Consider the following 19150-nt stretch of genomic DNA (forward strand, 5'->3'; position numbering starts at 1 on the left):
AAAAAAAGAAGTGAGTCGGAGAGAAATACTACAATTGTATTGCAAGTGTTAACTGGCTTTGGTGACATCTGGTGGAAATATTTAAAACTAGCTCATTTTCCTCTTGCGCTTCTCTCACTGTTGCCTTGCGGGCCAGATTTAAACCATTGGTGGGCCTGATCTGGCCCGCGGGCCGCCTGTTTGACACCTGTGCCTTAAATAGACAGCGTGTGTTGTGTAGCGCCTTCTAGTGGCAAAAGAAATTGATATAAATACACAAAACCTCTAAAAACGTGCATTTATTTTCTTATTCGTAAGTCTAGAAATGAACATAACAGATTGCTGCTACAGGTAACTAAAATCTTGCCCAAAAGTGGGCAACTTTTTTTAAAGAAAACTGGCGCTATTTGGTGACTGAGTCTCCATCATTTGTAATATTTCATGTGCCTTTTAGCACTTGTTTTCGGTTGCGTTACACAATGCAGACGCATTGAGTGCTTAAATACTAGATGGTGCCTTTTAACATTTGGATCCCTGTTCCTGGAAAGAAAAATATCAGTCGATCACACACTATAATGAGGATTTGAAAAGCTGCTCAATAAATCCTAAAATAGAGGATGTGATTATGGGATTTACATACACTGAATACAAGTTATCTTAAATGTGTTTAATGTTCACAGTAGAAGGACACAATAAAAAAACAACTCCGATAGGTTTACAGTGGAACCTCGGTTCTCGACCATGATCCGTTCCAGAACCCTGTTCGAAAACCGATTTGTTCGATCACCGAAATCATTTTTCCCATTAAAAAGAATGTCAATCGTTTTAATCCGTTCCAACACCCTGAATGTTTAACATAAAGTTAACCCAGGCTAATCGTACGTTCGCGTTATCGTAATCTTCCGTACGAAAGATGACGCTAACTTGAACGTGTAAAAATAAAAAAAAAAAATAGGATAAAGAATTATGATTAGGATTTTTACCTTTGTGGTGGTCAGCAGAAGGCGCAGGTGGACAGTGGGAAGAGGGATGGAGGAGGAAGGAAAATTATTGATCGGAAGGATGTTCTTTTCTCTTAAAATACCGATCTAATGACACTTGCTCCTGCCTTCTTTTTAGCACTTTTCTAAAGTGACTCATGACAGTGTCATTAAAGCACTGACTTTCTTCGGAGGCATAATTAGGGGCTAAAACACTTGGTACACCTATATTAAAAACGAAAACAAAAGGAAACATGTCCGCATGCGATAACAGTCGGTCAGGAAAAGAGCCATCTACACCCGTACGCCGCTCAGCATGGCACCCTAGCGTACGCACTCACGCATTACTGGCATTCGAACTCCGATTTTTGGACCGAACGGCGAAGCAAGAATTTCTCGAAATTTTTGGTCGAACTCCGATTTGTTCCAACTGAGAGGCGTTCGAAAACCCAGGTTCCACTGTACATTTAGAAACAAAAAAACAGGATGTATTTCACGCACACACACCACCTCGCGAGGAAAAACCACTTCTAAACACACGAAACGATAAGATTAAAGTGCATGTATGACCGAACACAGAAGCTTCACTTTACAAAAAACACACGTAAAAAAAAAACATTGTGCTTCCTGATCTCTCAAACCTAAAACGCATTTAAAAATGTAAAGACTGAACAGGTCACAAATTTCACATCCCAGTGAGTGCATGCACACCCTGTTGAGTGGCATCAGCACTTGAGGGAAGCCAAACATCTCCGGAGGTAAGACGTCGCCATTTTATTTAAAAACGACTCCCGATCCGACCTGCGATTGGCGAGCTGAAAAGAGCCGAAGGGTCCCGGCAAACATCAGCTGCGATCTCGAAACATCAAGTAGAAGGAGGAACGAGTCTTCTCGTTTACGATTGGTTCGCTTTCACCCGCGATGGTCCTTAGAGGTGGCGTCGCTTAAGGCAACTGGCGTTTTGGCCAGGTTCACACTGGGGCGGCAGTAGCTCAGGAGGTAGAGCGCTCGTCTTGGGATCAAGAGATCGCGATTACATGTGGAAGTGTCCTTGGGTAAGACACTGAATCCCTAATACCCCCAATAAGCAGGTTAGCGCCTTACACGGCTGCTATTGGGAAATGTGAAGCACATTGTAAAGCGCTTTAGGAAGTCATCGACTTGAAAAGCGTTATAGAAATGCAGATCATTTCATTTCATCCTCAAATCGCAATTTTGGGGTGAAATCCATGCGCTTTTGTGGGACATTTCCGACTAAATGCGACTTTTATGCAATCCCCTCCTCGGTATATACCAATTTTTTGAAAGATGATGCACTCTGAAGACAGAGCGTCTTATCTTTGTCATCACGAGCCGTGATGTCATCGGAGGAACACCAGCACCCTGGCAAGCCAGTCGCCATTTTGTTTTATGTGTTAATGAGTCAAGTCAAATTGATTTGAATAACCCTTTATCACAAGATGTCTCTAAGGGCTGCACAGACCACAGACTATTACAACACCATCCCTTGATCTGAAACCTACATGAGGGCTAAGAAAAACTCAGCATGAGGAAAAGGAAGAACCGCGCATGAGGTAACCCCCTATTATGATGACCGGGCCAAAATGGATGCTGCAATTCACAGAGCTATTTCAGTTTTATATACCTTTATATAAGTTGCGTCTAAGCATACATTTCCTGTACATTAGTTTTTGGTTTAAGTAAAGGATTTGTCATGTTAGTGGTGTTAAAATTCTAATTTCATTACTGTAAATGTTTCAGAGAGCTATTAAAAGTTTTATTTGAATTTATAACCAATATTTTGCTTTTTTTTTTTTTTTTTTTTGCATTATTACCGATTCATAATGCCAACTAATAATTGCTATCGGCCCTGAAAAACCCTTATGGGTCGATTCCTAGTGCAGAGTTGCAATGGAGGTCCCGATCGTTAACTGGTCACGTTCCAAAAGATAGGATAAAAGTATCGAATTTGGGACCGCGTATGTTAAAAAAAAAACATATGTGGCGTTCTGAGGATTTCGACAGATTTTCCCGCAGTGTGAACCTAGCCTATGTTGCGTCAGGGTGCGCACACGTCTACATGGTATGGTAGAAAGCCCCCAGGGTGCATTTCCTCAAGCGCCTGACGGGGTGACTTTGCCCGAACTGCTGCTTGGAGGTAAAGAGCGGGGGACCGGACGGCGAAGGATCGTCCTGGACGCGCTGCTTTTTGAGATCTTCGGCCGCGATACGGACCGGCTGCTCCGCGGGAGGGGCCGGCGGGGCCGGAGCGTCCCGGTCGGCGGGGGAGCGGTCGAGCTCCCATTCAGTCAGGTCGTCGGCGAGCAGCTCCAGGTAACCCAACTTGGCCAAGGAGGCCGAGCGCTTCATGGGAGAAGGCGGGGTCAGGCCGGCCCGCCGGAGGCGTGCCTCCGCTTCCCGCGCTCGCCTGTACTCTTCTCCTCTCTTGTGGTGGGCTTTGGCCCCACCGGCGCTCATCTGCTGCAGGAAGGCGCCCAGCTGCCGCAGCGTCTGCCAGGTTTCTTTCAAGAGGACGCCACCCCAGCCCGATCCCGACGCCACCTCCAGGTGTAGAAAGTTGACGCCGGGCGTCCAGTCGCCGTCGCCGGAACCCTCCGCGCCCGCGTTCGGCTGCGAGGACGTGCGGCGGTGAGAGCGGGAGGAGCTTCCCGAGTGCGAAGGCGGCGAAGGACCGCGGTGGTCCGAGCGGCGTTCCCGCTTCATCTGACGCTCCAGTTGTCGGGTGACGCGTCGCACCGAACCGCGCGTCCAATCTCTGAAGGGAGGCACCGTCTCCTCCTCCTTTTCCTCTTCACGCTTTGCATTCACACAAAGCTCCCCGTCACCCGCTTCCAGTTCGCACTTCCCTACTTCCTCAGACAAATCAGATTGCACGACTGGCGTCACACCGGTGATGTGCACGTGAGCTGCAGTCTGTCAAAAGTAAAACAAAGAAACCATGAGGGGAAAGCACGATAGAACGACGTCAGGCCTGAAAAAAAATCGAGCCTACCCCACAATGTTCCTTCTAATTTTCCTTACGGGTCTGAGCGTTTACACAAAGGCGATGAGCAACGCTTGAAACAACAGTGAGCAACCATATCCCAAGTGTGGCAAGATAATTAATTATCAGATATGTACAAAACTTGACATCACGTTACATTTTCCTGAGTTTCCGGCAATGCAAAATTATTTTTCTCTTTTGAATGAATTGACTCATGTACTATTGCAAAGGTTGTACGGCCTACAAACGTCGTTTGTTCTTACAATTCTTTCACAAGATATCTACTTCTTTTTATTTCCTGATATATTTTGTCACATAATATTAACATTTTGGGGGGGCTTATTGAGTTGGTTGTAAGATATAAAACTGTACTTAATCACATTTTTAGTGGAAGTACAATGTCGGCAACAAGATTCACTTGATATCATTGGAAATTATTTGAATGCAACACAAACGTTCTTTTTTTTTTCCCTGTTTTTTTTCTACTTTTTTTAAAAATTCCTTTAAAAAAAATCTCATTGTGTTTATTTTTTCCGAGCTGTTACTTTTTTCTTTCTGTTCTCTATTTACTTTTTTCCTACATTTTCTTTTCTTTTTTTGTAATTAAGACTTAAAAGAACACAACACACCTAAGTTCTTGTTCTGTTTTATTTAGTTAAAGGCAGAAATAGAAGCAGCTGCAGAGATTGCGCCTTTTAAAATGGTGCGCCTCATGTTTGTGAAAATGCTGTTAACAAGACCGTCTAAAGATTGACATATTTTATATTTCTTATGTCTGCGGAAGATACATTAGCCGACAATTTCCAACCGACCCGACCGTAAGATCTGATATGAACTCGGGTATAAGATCATACCCCTGAAGGACGCCGGTCTTACCTTTTTCTTGCTTTCCTCGCCTGCAAAGGCGTCAGCAGGAGGAGAGGATTGTCGCCGTGTGCAGTCATTGTCTCGCGCCATACCTTTGAACTTCTCCCTCGCTCGGAAAAAGTTGATGTGGTCGCCGGTCCCGAACGCGATGGCGTCCCCGGTGGCGTGGGGGCCACCCGTGGAGACGTCGGCGATCCAACAATGGGATTTCTGGACAGGCGACGTCGGACCGGAGAAGCCCACGGGCGCTACGGCGGCCGAGGCGGACGGACAAGAGGACGGCGGTGGCGATAGGACGGGCGTGGGCGGAGGGTGGTGAAGGGTAGCCGGCGGGTGGGGCGGCTCCAGCGAGACGCTCTCAACCACCGTGGCGACGTCCGGGCGGGGGAGCTCCGGCATCAAGGCGGCGGCCGTGGGCAGGGGCAACGCGGAGGGTTCGCGGGGACCGTAGGAAATATTTGCAGACGAATGCGCGCTGTTGCACGGCGGCGAGCTGAGCGGACGAGACGGGACGTCGGGTCGGCAGGACGCGCGTGGCGTTTGGACGAGCCCCGAGGACTCCAGCGGGTCTTTGACGGGGGTTCCGGGTAAGGGGACCGTCTGGTCTTGGGGGTCGGAGAGGCCTAGTTGCTGCGGTTGGAGGTACGGTTGGGACAAAGGCTCGTGACGCTCGGACAGATCGCTGTCGGAGTGAGAACGCCAGATCTTGTTGTGCCGCTGCTTGCTGTGGGACAACAGGATTCTTCATTTAGTAAAACTTCAAGACACGGAGCGCCAAGCATTTTCTGAAAGGAGGATCTAGCAGTGGCAGCTGATTTCAGCATTTTCACCTCTCTTCCAAGCCCTACTTTTTTTTCCTACCGTATATCCTTGCCTCTAAGCTAACTTCGAAACTTTATCACAAAATATTGAAATCAGAGGGTCAGATTATACAGTGGAACCTCGGTTTTCGAACGCCTCTCAGTTTGATCAAATTGGTTCTCGACCAAAAATTGAGAAATTCTTGCTTCGCTTTTCGTTCAAAAAGATCGGAATTCGAACGCCGGTACGCTAGGGTGCGATGCTGAGCGGCGTACGGGTGTAGATTGCCCCCACCCCTCGTGAAGAACTGTTATGACGTGCGCGCGCACTTCTTTTCGCTTTAAATATCGGTGAACGGAGTGTTTTAGCCCCTAATTATGCCTCGGAAGAAGGTCGGTGCAAGCAGCAAAGTTGCTACAGGTGAAAAAAGAAGGATAGTGCGTACAACTATTGCATTTAAGAAAGAAATAATAGCAAAATATGAAGGTGTGCGAGTTTCCCTTCTTTCGAGGGAATAGAGCATGGCTTCTGCAGACCACCACAAAGGTAAGAAATCCTATTCATAATTCTTTTCTTTATCCATTAACCGCTCACCACTTTTTGTGGAGACCCGGGTGCTAAACGACGTGTAAACGACCTGATTTTTTTTAGTTGTACACGTTCATGTTAGCGAACGTACGATTAGCCTGGGTTAGCTTGATGTTTACGTTCATGGTAAACATTCAGGGTGTTGGAACGGAATCAAACGATTTTACATTACTTTTAATGGGAAAAACAATTTTCGGTGATCGGACAAATCGGTTTTCAAACAGGGTTCTGGAACGGATTATGGTCGAGAACCGAGGTTCCACTGTATGCACATATTTGGTTGTAGCGAATGGTAGGCAGCGTGTGGGGGAGCGGGAGTGGCTTATACAGGAACATCAAACCAACTAAGAATCAATGGGAAAACCGTGAGCACAGAATTTACAGTAAAAGTGCACCGACTATTGGGTCTTCGGAAAATTATTTATACACTATGCCGCGAGAAAAGAAAAAAGCCTCTTGGACAGGACCAAGAAATAAGATCTTTGAGACAAATGGGAATTTAAGTGTCTCTGCTAGGTGGTCCTTTGCGAGCTCTCAAGACTGCACAAGGCAAGAAATTATATATCTATCTATTTGTTATAAGGCCATTTTAGAGGGCCAGATTCTATGCTATACAGTAATTTGTAACTAGATAGTTACTTACAGAGTAACGTGCTACTTTTTGGCGTAACTTGCCCAACACTGTTAAGCAAAAGAATTCTACATTTCCTTGATGATCTTCTATGGAGTCTCAATATCCGATGATCAAATACAAACAGTCATATCATTATAAAACCTTTTGAGGGTGGGTGTAAATGTTCCGTCATACCCAGTGTTCTCATTTGCCCACGTCCCTCCGTCCTAGACGCATTATTTTTGCTGGGGAGGCATCGTGTCAAATCAACATGCGTCCCCGGGACGCAACTTTTTTGACACGAAATTGTCATTATCATTTTTTAACAAAGATTTACGGCACTCCAAACTTTTCGTGAGGCAGATCCGCCATTGTTGTTTTGGTCTCACGGTTCGAGTGTTCGTCTGCACGCCGATCTCCAGTTCGAGTTGTGTCGTGAAAGTCTTTCTTTTTAGAGAACCGGATTTTTCGGCTCAACTCATTAAAGAGCCGGCTCTCAAACGGCTCACTGGCTTTGATGCATTATATTACGAATGATTATGTTGTATAAAGAAGTTAAAAAAAAAAAAAAAGGAAGAATAAAAGGAGAAAACAAAAAAAGACAGGTTTGTGGTGATCCCTTTTAATCAGTATATTATCAACAATTGAATGCAGAAAATGAATTCATAATTCGAATAAAAAAATGTAATATTCTACTTAATCATATTTGCATGTATTTTTTACATCTACAGTGAACGTTCAAGCGACTTCATTTTTGAACTTTCTTTTATAATAAACCTCGTTCATGTCGAGCAACTCCGTGTCTCACAACAAAATGTTCATGAACAATATATATGATATAAGGAAACACATATACAATATAACATGTTAAACTACATAAATAAACATGTTTTTGTCGTATTTTGTAAGGGAGACTTCGACAGTTTGTAAGGGCATGGAGCACACTGAATTTTGGGGAGCCATAGATCTCTGTTGGGACCCATAGATTTTTGAGCATGCGAGTCCCTGGGACCCATCACTTTTCAGAGGTACAATGAACACTGCATACCCCAATCTTTCCAGGGCACTTCCAGACACCTATGTACCAGCGACGTCATACAAAGAGTGGGGTAAAACATCCACATTACCTAGGGAATGTGAAAACGCACCTGGCCAGCAGGATACCCTGGTACAACTCTAGCTGCCTCATAAAAGACGGGTTGGGTTTGGTGACGGTTCGGCGCTCCTTGACGTAATCATAGGCCTCCCTGAGGTCCCATCCGTACTCCTTCATGGCGTACGCGATGACGGTGGCCGCAGAGCGACTGATCCCCATCTTGCAATGCACCAAACACTTGGAGTTGTTCTTCCTGCGGGCAAGCCGGCACACGAGCGTGAACCGTCGATTCTCGCAAATGCCCGCGTGGAAGACGCAGAGACTTACTTGGCTCTGGTGATGAACTTGAAGGTATCGTTCCAGTAGGCCAACAAGTCGGTGGCTTCCTCGTCGTACACGCGGATGTTGTGGTACTCGAAGATGCCCGGGAAGAAGTTGTCGATCTCCCGCGTCACGTTTAGGATGTACTGGACTCTGAACGACAGGCGCCGGTAAAAAGATGCTCTAAATTCAGCAGATTTGTCTCGCCGGTCCTCACCCGCTGTTCTGCAACTCCTCCAAATTGGACGCATTCCACTCAGACCCCTGCAAGGAGAAAATAACTGCCGATCACGGTGTTTGGAAGAAGTGCTTGTAATGGGTTTCAACTAAGACTGACCGATTATCTGCACCAATATTTGGTTATGGGATTTTATAGTTCTCTTATACCTAGCCACTCCTTTGCACATCTGTTCTCCTCTGCACTATCGTACTCCAGTGTTATTGTTATTGTATAGTGACTTGTTTACCTGACTGCCCATTTTGCACATCTGGTTAGCTGCTCCTCTTGCACTCTTTGCACTACTGTATAATACTATACATAGCTATAATTACTTAGTATATTATTAGTACTTCAATACTCCAACTCAATACAACATTTTATTTATATCTGTACATTCAAGGAAACTGTACGGGTTAGATGTATCGACATTTCGTTCTGTATACACGTGTACAAGAATGACAATAAAGTATATCTGAATCTTATAATCATTCCACGAGCCGATTTACTTCTTATGCAACTCTCTCTCTCTCTTGCTCCTACAACTCTCTAGGCCCTCTATCCTTGCTATCCAACCTTTTTTTGGAGATCCGTTCAGGAGGACACTGATGAATTAGCCCTTATCATAACAGTTTGTCAGTCAAGCGTGCATGTTTGTGTTTGAGAAAGAGCATAAAAAGCAATATAATGTGGAAGTAATGAGACCAAAACACGAGTTAAGTCAATTTAGTTCGAAAACAGGAGTGCCAACATTTTTCAGTTCGCCACCACTATTGTAATTTTCATGCACTTTTAGTTTTAAAGTTAATCTACATCATGTTGGTTGTGGTGACATTTTAAATTATTTAAAGCAACTTTATGAGAGTTGCTGTTAAGCCTAATTTTATTTCCTGCACTGTTAGTTTTTGGTTATAGTCATGTTGATTGTGTTCAAATTCCAATATATTTACTGTAAAAAGGTTCAGAGAGCTCATACAGTTTTATTTGAATTTATAATAAATATTCTTTGTTTCTTCTGGCATTATTACTCATTTTTAAGCTTTTGCAGAAAAGAATATTGGCCACCGGCCTTTTAATAGTACTATCGTTATCTGTCCTGAAAAAAAACATATGTAGATCCCTAGTTTCAACTGTTCATTATGATTGAGCTTAGCGTCGGGCAGCCGCAAATTGATGGCGCAATTGTTTGCTCGCAATTCCGGAAGGCTCAAAACTTACCAAGAAAACGTGCTCAAAGATCTGCGTGGGACTGTCCATCTGGCCCAAGATGACAATCATCTCATTGTCGATGAACTCCTTGAACTCCCGCAGGTTGCAGGTCATGTGCATTTCCAGCTCTGTGCGGATCTGAAACCAAACACAAGAAGGCCAAATCAATTATTTGCAGGCTGTACCTGCAGGGGGTGCTAGAAACTAACTGAAGTTGTCAAACAGGGCTTATCGGAGATGATATAGTTTAAAAAAGAAAATTATTATTTTAAGATTATTTTTATCATTATCACTAAAACCCAATTACAGTGGAACCTCGGTTCTCGACCATAATCTGTTCCAGAACCCTGTTCGAAAACCGATTTGTTCGATCACCGAAATAATTTTTCCCATTAAAAATAATGTAAATCGTTTTAATCCGTTCCAACACCCTGAATGTTTACCTTGAATGTTTAACGTAAACATGAAGCTAACCCAGGCTAATCACACGTTCGCGTTATCGTCATCTTCCGTACGAAAGATGACGCTAACATGAACGTGTAAAAATAAAAAAAATCAGGTCGTTTACAAGTCATTTAGCACCCGGGTCTCCACGACAAGTGGTGAGTGGTTCATTGGAAAGGGGGCTCCGTTCCAACAGCCTCAATGTTTAACGTAAACTTAAAGCTAACCCAGGCTAATCGTACGTTCGCGTTATCGTAATCTTATGAATAGGATTTCTTCATATTTGGCTATTATTTCTTTCTTAAATGCAATAGTTGTACGCACTACTTTTCTTTTTTCACCTGTAGCAACTTTGCTGCTTTCACTGACTTTCTTCGGAGGCATAATAAGGGGCTAAAACACCCGTACGCCGCTCAGCATGGCACCCTAGCGTACGCACTCACGCATTACTGGCGTTCGAACTCCGATTTTTTGCCCGAACAGCGAAGCAAGAATTTCTCTAAATTTTTGGTCGGACACCGATTTGTTCTAACTGAGAGGCGTTCGAAAACCGAGGTTCCACTGCACACATGAAAAAGTACTGGGAGAAGAAAATGTTTTAAACTTCAAATCATCCATAAAAAAAATGCGTGTTAAAAAGTAAGCTGTCGCAAGATGCAGCGCCGCCAATGATATGCTGAAGGTACTGGCATGACTTACTTCCTTACAGGTCACGTTTTCCAGATCTTTCAGCATCATGATCTCCCTCAGACTGCTTTTGATCTGGCGCTCCGTCATTTCGCACTCGGTGGGCCTGCGCAAACGTGGCATCAAAGCGCTGGCCGGTGACGACGGCCGCGTGGAACTCACGTGTCGGAGAAGAGGACAGGGGAGTCGGCACGGTGCGACTGCAGGTCCCGCATGGCGTTCCACTCGTTGACGCAGGCCTGGTCGGAGGAAACGCGGCTCTGGTAGTAGCTGACCCAGGTGAGGAACAAGCTTCCCGGGAAATAGTTGTGACAACGCGCCACCTCGCAGGCTTTGTGCAGGGACTGCAGTGCCGACCTGCGAACGGAGCTCCGTGAACCGGACGTTAAGGAGGACCCGCTTTGTGCCTGGCATCTACTCACCACATAGCCTGGACGGAGACGGGCTTGAAAATGTGAACTCGGCTATCGGTGGACACGCTGAAGCCACTGTGAAGAAGGCGAAACAGGGTGATGAAGAACACGCACGCTAAGGATGAGGACCGTGTGTCCATACCCATCTCCGTCCAGATGGATCATGGTGTCGCTCCACAGGGGAAGAACCAAACCCAAGGAGCACGAGCTAAGGAAAACAGGTCACCGGATGAGGCAAAACGCTCAAATGTTCCCTCACAGAGAGTGCTTACCTGTCTACGGGACTGAAATCCACCCCGAGGACCACACTCTCTTCTGTGTCCTGCCTCCCGTTGGTGGACACCACCACCATGTAGCGTGTCCAAGCATGGACGCTCTCTAGTCGCACCGCCTGCATTGAGAATCGCACGGTTGACAGGTTAGGGAAAGAAGAACGTCTTAACCAATGTTCCCTCTAATTTTCCTTACGGGTCTGAGCGTTCACACAAAGTCGGGGAGCAACGCTTGAAACAACAGTGAGCAACAGCAATCCCAAGTGTGGCAACTAAGTCATTATCAAACATGTCCAATACTTGACATCACGTTACATTTTGCTGAGTTTCCGGCAATGCAAAATTATTTTTCTCTTTTGAATGAATTGACTCATGCCTACAAACGTTGTTTGTTTTTACAATTCTTTCACAAGATATCCATTTCTTATTTTCCTGATATATTTTGTCTCATAATACTAACATTTTTGGGGGCTTATTGAGTCAGTTGCAAGATACACAACTATACTTAATCACATTTTTGAGTGGAAGTATAATGTTGGCAACAAGATTCACTTGATATAATTGGAAATTATTTGAATGCAACACAAACTTTCTTCTTTTTTCCGTGTTTTTTTTTCTTTTAATTTCTTTAAAAAAAATCTCATTGTGTTTATTTTTTCTGAGCTGTTACTTTTTTCTTTTTGTTCTTGATTTACTTTTTTCCTACATTTCTTTTTCTTTTTTTCTGGCTTTTTCTAAAATTTTCCTTCTTTTTTCTCTTCCTTTTGTTTCTTTTTTTCCTCAGCTTTTCACTAATTTTTCATGTTGGTATTTTTTTCTTTTTTGTTCTATTCCCCCCTTCCTTTAAGTCATTTTGTGCATAGTTTTACATAATATTTGGTCATGTTGGGATTAAAGAAGCAAAAACAACCGGAAGAGCCGTTTAGAACCCAAAAGAGCCGGTTCCTTTTCGTGAGCCGAGCCGAAGAAACCGGTTAACTTTACTCAACTTTGTTCTCCTTCGACTCGACTTCAAAATACCGCATTTAGGATACAACGTCAGGGGAACCTGTGTATTTTTACCTTCATGCACTGTAACTTTGAGTTGAGTCGCTTCTTAATTAGCAATTTGGAGCCCTGATTTTTGTGCGCTGGCTCGATTTTCTTGTGCGCTGAGAATGTGCGAGCAGTGCGCAATTGCGCACGCGCGCAGCTTAGAGGGAACACTGGTCTTAACTAGACCAAGCAAACAAAACCCCGTGGTTCAGTGCAAGCGCGACGGTACATACCAGTTTGATGTTGTCCTCTGGTCTGAGGACAGTGAACATTGTTTGCAGATGTTGCTGGATGTCTCCTAAGAGTAACAAAAGACAAAACAAACCTTAGGTTTTAGCTTTCACGTAATTAGGCCGACATGTGAAAACGACTTGACCAGTAAAAAAATGCAAGAGCACGTCCTCACCCGCATGTTTGCTGCGCAGTTGCGAGAAGCGCGACGTGCAGGGAGATGAGGAGCCATTTCCCCGAGGTAAAAAGAGCGCTGCCCCCTTCACAGTCAAGAAACTTTCACTGATGCTAGAAACACAAATAAATAATAAATAGCAAGAATATATGACATTGAGACGACATCCAATAACAAAAGTCGAAGGAATAGACCAGCCTTTCAGAAACCTCTAGAAATAAACAAAGCCCACTGCTCTTTTTGTAAATACATAAAATACAAAAATTGCAGAAACAGAGAGAGGCATCTTACATGACGAGTCGCTCATGCGCATTGAAATCTGTCTCGAGCGGTAACATACAAAAATAACAGCGTCAACATCAAGTACGTGCACCAAAACTTCATAAGTTTGGGAGCATTTTAACCAGGATACGGCAAATCCCCCCAAAAAAAACTACTGGCAAAGTAGACCTTGCGTATCATGGCAGTACCTCGGTGACGCAAGAACATTTAGAGAACGCACATTGGACCGTAACTCACCTCTAAGATTCAAGCCGATACAGTTTTGATGACAAGCATTGTATATTTTGTACAGGTATATTAATACTTTAAGAGAGTACTCGGTTGGTTTGGACACATGGAGAGTATGGATGAGGAGCGAATGTTGAAGAGTATCTACAGAGCAGAAGTCAATGGAAGGAGAACAAGAGGAAGGCCGCCATTGACGTGGATGCATGGTGTTATGAGTGCACTGCAGGAAAGAGGTCTAATTCTAGTGGAAGCTAGAACTCTTGTTGGTGATCGGAATGATTGTGAAAGGATAGTGGGATGTTCGGACACGTTCTAAGGGACCTGTATGATGCAGCAGGGGTAAACCGGTGAAAGTTGTCAGGCTCTGCTGTTGAAGAGAAGAGTGTGTTGTGTCATCCTGACCTGAGTGACATGGTCGCTTTCTTGTGCCCCGTTTCATCCGGAGGGACGAAAGCATGACCAACGTTTTTGCCGAGGTGCTTAACTCGTTTGGGTGTTTAGGCATTTGGGTTGACCGTGGTCCAAAAATGTTTGAGTTTTTTTTGCTACTTTTTTCCCTTTTTTAATTTTTTTGTTATTGTATAGGTTTGTCTTGCTGTCGGTCACCCCTCTTGAGGAATATGACCAATAGATTCATCTATATATAGGTAGATGGATAAATAATAATATTTGTCACATAATGAAATCTACTTAATGCCAAATTTAAGAAAAAAGTTATTTGTGAGACAAATCGTTTCAATACTCTTTGACTTTTAAGATGGTCTTTAGTTAAAGTGCCACCTAGAACAGTTACAATCCTTCATTTTGTATTTGTCGTGGTTTTACAAGAGGCAGGCAAACGTATCCGTTTACATTTGCACTTGCTGTTGACGGAAAATGACATCGGTGGATCGGGGCTCGGGTAACAACCAATCACGGCCTCTGTGGCATATGCGAGGGGGAACAGGACGAGCGGGATTCCAACACGAGCGCAGAATATCCGAATGCATCTTAACACACAGCAACGCGTTTGGGATCCTTGTCACTGCATCACCTTCCAGTCGAGCGGCAAAATGAAATGACAAAAAGCTATGAGGCCTCAGTGACAGCGTAAGGAAAAAGAATCTGGACTTCCCACTCATGTGACACTGTACTGCAGGGGTCGGGAAACTATGGCTCTTTTTGTGATTCCATTTGGCTCGGAAATAAAATGCTACCAGTGCAAATTTCCAAGTTTGAAGATCTACAAGTAGAGTCTGGTGCAGTGAACGCGAAAAAAAAACGCCAGCCAAGCACCAAGAACATTTGAAATTTCACAATTTGACTAGGTGAGCAGTAGGAGTAGGTGGATTTGATTGGGTGAGTGGGAGGGGGGCTTAGCTACGCAACACAGCCCGCTCCCCTCTCTCACACTGCGTTGAAGGGAGACACATCCATAAACTTTTAGTTTGCAGTTTTTTATGACATTTTTTACAGAACTCTGCACCTTGTTTTGAAACCTCATTAGCTGCAACGCTTATCCTCAGTAGGGTCGCGGGGGTACTGGAGCCCATCCCAGCAATCATCGGGCAGTGGGCAGGGGACACCCTGAAATGGTTGCCAGCCAATCGCAGGGCACACAGGGACAGACAACTCGCTCGCTCATTCCCACCTAGGGACAATCTGGACTGGCCAATTCACCTGAAATGCATGTCTTTTGAATGTGGGAGGAAACCTGAGAGCCCGGAGGAAACCCACGCAAGCACGGGGAGAACATACAAACTCCGCACAGTAAGTCCGGTAGCTGGATTTGAACCCACATAGGAGGTTCCCGAGAACTGTGCCGCACACGCGCCAACCACTGCGCCGCCATGTGTTTTGTAACCTTTATTCACCAAAATATGAATGTCAAAATGAGTCTTAACTGTGGGAGCGAGACAAGTTTTAAGTGGTATATTTGTTGACACCGGGCATTATTATTTCATGTTATCAAATCATCCATCTTCACACAGTGGAATAAAATGCGCTAAAAAATAAAATAAAAGTTCTTGTCCAATGAGCGGGTTTGGCATTTTTGCTGAATTTTGTCTAAAATATATATGGTGTGGCTCTCTCTCAAAAATAAAGATTTTGCTACATCTGGGTCAAAAAGGTTTCCAACCCCTGCTGTATTGCCATTGTTTTTTTTTTAAAGCCTCACCTGCGAGGTTGAGAACGTCGGTCATCCTCCCCGCTTCCAGACTCCTGGAACGAAAAAGGAAATCCTGGTTAGAAGCACAGTTGGGGGGGTTGTCGATGCACATTTTTCATAGATCAATAAAATAAATCATAGTGGATTCATTGTGTTCTGCCAAGATAAAGGCTCCAAAAATTACAGCCAAAGGACCAATTTTAGCCCATGGGTTGATGGTTTGTGGCCACTGTGTTATTATGAATATTGTGTATATTTTTTAGGCACCTCCTAGTGGGCTGAAAAGAAAAAGCTCATTAAAAAAACTATTGATTTAAACAAAAAATATATTGGATACATATACAATCTAGTGGGTGGAGAAATTGATATTTATTTGACATAAGAAGAGGATCATCAATAGGGAGCTGGCATGATTGTCAGCCATCTGGTTGCTACAGGTACCCTCAGAAACCCAAAACCGTTCTTTTTCTTCTTCTTTTTTTATGAGATTTTATTTCCTTTTTTAGTTTTTCTTTATGTGACTTTTTTTTCTAAATTCCCCTTTCCTTCCTTATTTTCTATTTTTGCCTCTTCCCCTCTGCTCTATGGTCTTTTTTTCTTTCCCAGCAAAAAGGCTGGGCAGATTGATCACTTTGAATCTCAATAATTTAACATCTTCTTTTGTACACTTGTTTTTAGTTGTGCTACACAAAGCCACATCTAATGGTCAATTCATACACACTGTCCCTTTAATGTAAGTGCAACCCACGTCAATTGCTCATGCAATTATTTCTGATTTTCATATTAGTGCATGATATTTTCTGAGTAGCAAATATCACAAAATATATTTGAGTACAGTGGAAGGTTAACATGGCTTTTCTTGTGGAAAACCTGATTTGGACCAACCTCAACCAAAATGGTAGACATAGAATGTTTCAACAAATGGGGGAAGATGTATTCCTAGTGCTTTGCACCACATTAGCTCAGGAGGTAGAGCTTGGGATCAGGAGATCGCAGGTTTGATTCCCGGGTCCTCCGTGTTATATGTCGAAGTGTCCTTGGGCAAGACACTGAATCCCTAATGCCCTCGATAAGCAGGTCGGCGCCTTGCATGGCCGCTATTGATGTGTGAGTGTGTGTGTGTGAATGGGTAAGTGTGAAGCACATTGTAAAGCGCTTTGGGAGGTCTTCAGTGACTTGAAAAAATGCAGACCATTTACCATTTCACACTCCTAGTTACCGTATTTTCCGCACTGTAAGGCGCACCTAAAAGCCTTTATTTTTTTCAAAAGCTGACCATGCGCCTTATAATACAGTGCGCCTTATATATGGATCAATATTAAGTTGCAAAGTCTTGCAACTAAGGCAAGCAGCCGCCGACTCGATTTTCCTCCGAAGGCAAAGTCGCCCGCGGTGTATGCTGGGATTTATTTACCGGCGTTTCATTGGCTAACCAATGTGTCAATCATCATTTGAATGGATCACTATTGGCTAAAGTTATTCGGAGGTAAAGGGGGCGGATCTATTTTATCATTTACAGGCTCGCATAGGCTAGAGGGGCGAAACAAAGCCTGCAATTGGCCGAAAAAGATGAATGTGAATCACAGGTTGGGTTGCACTACGGCATAGAGAAAACATTTTTTACTATTCTGTATTTGTAAATATTTGACTCTCCTGGATTTACTAAACTCACGGTTGTAAGAAGACCATGGTTACGTATCATTATTGAACGTGATGGCTGCAAGAGAACTTAGGTGAGCTATGCGGCTTTATATTTTCCCGGTATCTTTTTTTAAAACGATCTTGATGTTTCTGTGATGAGTGTATTTTTAAACTCTATTCAATTCAAAGTGTTTATTGTCATATGCACAGTAAAGAACCCCGTTTCCCTGCACAATCAAATTCTTACTTTGCGGTCCACACATTTGCCAGCAAAAAATAAAATGGAAACTAGGAAATGTTTGGCATTTCTTGAATCCCAAGACTTTAACCTTCCGAATGATATTTGGAACGATGCATTTGAGTGATTGGTGACATCGTACAGACACTGTGTCCGTACATGTCTGAGACACGTATTTGCTTCTTTGCAAGCTTTCGGAATGTTAAGGGGGTAATAAGTTTGACTGAACTATCTGACTGTTTTGTCGATGTTCCCATTGTAGCGCCTTATCATCCGGTGCGCCTTATGTATGGAAAATATAGGACCAAATACTATTTTTGGGGTGTGCGCCCTATAAGCCGGTGCGCCTTATAGTCGTGAAAATACGGTACTTATACTTTTTTTCTTTTTACAAATATGATGTCGAACTGCGCTCTAACCTGCCTGTGTTGGGTTTATATTAATGTGGAAAACTGTTTAAAACTCAATAAAAACGGAGTTTAAAAAATAAGTGTTTTCCTTCTTTGCAAGCACGCGCTCAAGACAAACAGGAAGTAGGAGACACATATGTAAAAAAACTTGATATAAAAGTGGAAAAGGCGAGTGTCCACACGGAGAGGAAGACACAAAATTGGCGACAAGTTCGCGAATTGAACTTGGAACCAAGTGGATTTGATATTTGTCCATTTTGAAAAAAAAGACCCCAGGCGGTTTTAGCCACCGGAAGTGCCACCCTTCTCCCAAAAACAGGAAGAAAACACAAGCACACCATTTATCTATTCAAATGTGAAATGAGCCCTTTTCACTCAGAAGTCAACAGTTGAATTTAACCATCGTTTATTTATTCAGTAAACGACTTTATTTCACGGTATCCTCTCGGGAAGAGAGCAGAACAACGGGCAGCTGTGTTGGCGCATGCGCACGGGCACAAAGGCGAGCCCGTCTGTGACAAGCGACGGCCGCCAAAAATGAGGCTCCGAAATCGGCAGGGAGAAATGGCCGAAATGCGGCGGTGTTTGCCGGCAAGGTCTTACCGATACGCAGGGGCTGGAAGTGGTGCTGGGGGTCGGGGAACGCTGCACGGTCACCAGCGCCATTCAACGAGCCGGACGCCGACACCTGAGCACCGAGAGCATAATGGCCGACGGGAGAAGGAAGCAGGTGAGCGGCATTCGGGCGGCGTCGAATCCTGTCATCGGCCCCGGCTTCCTTCCATCGCTGCTCGGTCAATTGTTGGCCGGGGGTCTTGTACGCCACTCCGGCTGCTGGTGGACCGCGACTGACCGCTTGCTTCTGCTGAGACGCGCATGCGCACACTGCGCCTCCTATCGAGCTCCCGAACCCGGATATCCGGAATATTTTACAAATGAAAACATTTTCACCCCAAATTGTCGAACTTTAACTACTTATGACTCAGGTTTATTATTTCCAAATGTGTTGTGGACAGTGGGAAACAGAACTATAGTATTTTTTCATATACTATGTGTAACGGGTGTAATAATAACTTTTGTTTGATTGAAATTCCTGCTGAAATATGTTGTATAGTTTTGTGTAAGTGTCCTGCAATGATGAGTCCAACAGTGCCACGTGCTGGTATGGGGCAGGGTTTGGTTTGGCTTTTGACATCTGACCGGAAGGCGAGGTTTTTGGCAGTCTACAACGAGCTGCCAACGGTAAGACACGATCTTTTGGTGCTCCGCA

General features: G+C 44.1%; 2 protein-coding genes across 2 annotated transcripts in view; one reads left to right on the forward strand and one right to left on the reverse strand.

The window, feature by feature from the left end:
• LOC148348908 (von Willebrand factor A domain-containing protein 7-like) overlaps positions 1-11762 on the forward strand; it is a 56168-nt gene extending 44406 nt beyond the window's left edge. Inside the window, exon 16 of the transcript XR_015847450.1 lies at positions 11724-11762. The gene's annotated coding sequence lies outside the window, so the exon portion shown is untranslated. The remainder of the gene's footprint in view (positions 1-11723) is intronic.
• On the reverse strand, positions 632-18776 carry LOC148348910 (protein phosphatase Slingshot homolog 2-like). Its single transcript, XM_088321771.1, has 15 exons — positions 18484-18776; positions 15601-15644; positions 12933-13045; positions 12760-12824; positions 11492-11610; positions 11362-11427; positions 11229-11294; positions 10969-11163; positions 10819-10912; positions 9685-9813; positions 8467-8513; positions 8256-8402; positions 7981-8181; positions 4840-5554; positions 632-3893 (listed from the first exon to the last, which is right to left on the reverse strand). The coding sequence occupies exons 1-15, from the start codon at positions 18544-18546 to the stop codon at positions 3036-3038; spliced, it is 2922 nt and encodes a 973-aa protein (XP_088177897.1). The 5' UTR covers positions 18547-18776; the 3' UTR covers positions 632-3035.
• Between the last annotated feature and the right edge of the window lie 374 nt (positions 18777-19150).

This window comes from Urocampus carinirostris, chromosome 17 (genome assembly GCF_059441175.1).
Source record: "Urocampus carinirostris isolate Australia breed hairy pipefish chromosome 17, RoL_Ucar_1.0, whole genome shotgun sequence".
Classification (NCBI taxonomy): domain Eukaryota; kingdom Metazoa; phylum Chordata; class Actinopteri; order Syngnathiformes; family Syngnathidae; genus Urocampus; species Urocampus carinirostris.

What these genes read in the sequence shown, in the direction of transcription:
- LOC148348910 (XM_088321771.1), bottom strand. Translation starts at nt 18,546, where the DNA reads ATGGCGCTGGTGACCGTGCAGCGTTCCCCGACCCCCAGCACCACTTCC. An exon ending in CAGAGGACAACATCAAACTG is followed by an intron (nt 11,611 to 12,759) that starts GTATGTACCGTC and finishes TTCTCAATGCAG; the next exon opens with GCGGTGCGACTAGAGAGCGT. An exon ending in GCGAGGAAAGCAAGAAAAAG is followed by an intron (nt 3,894 to 4,839) that starts GTAAGACCGGCG and finishes TACTTTTGACAG; the next exon opens with ACTGCAGCTCACGTGCACAT.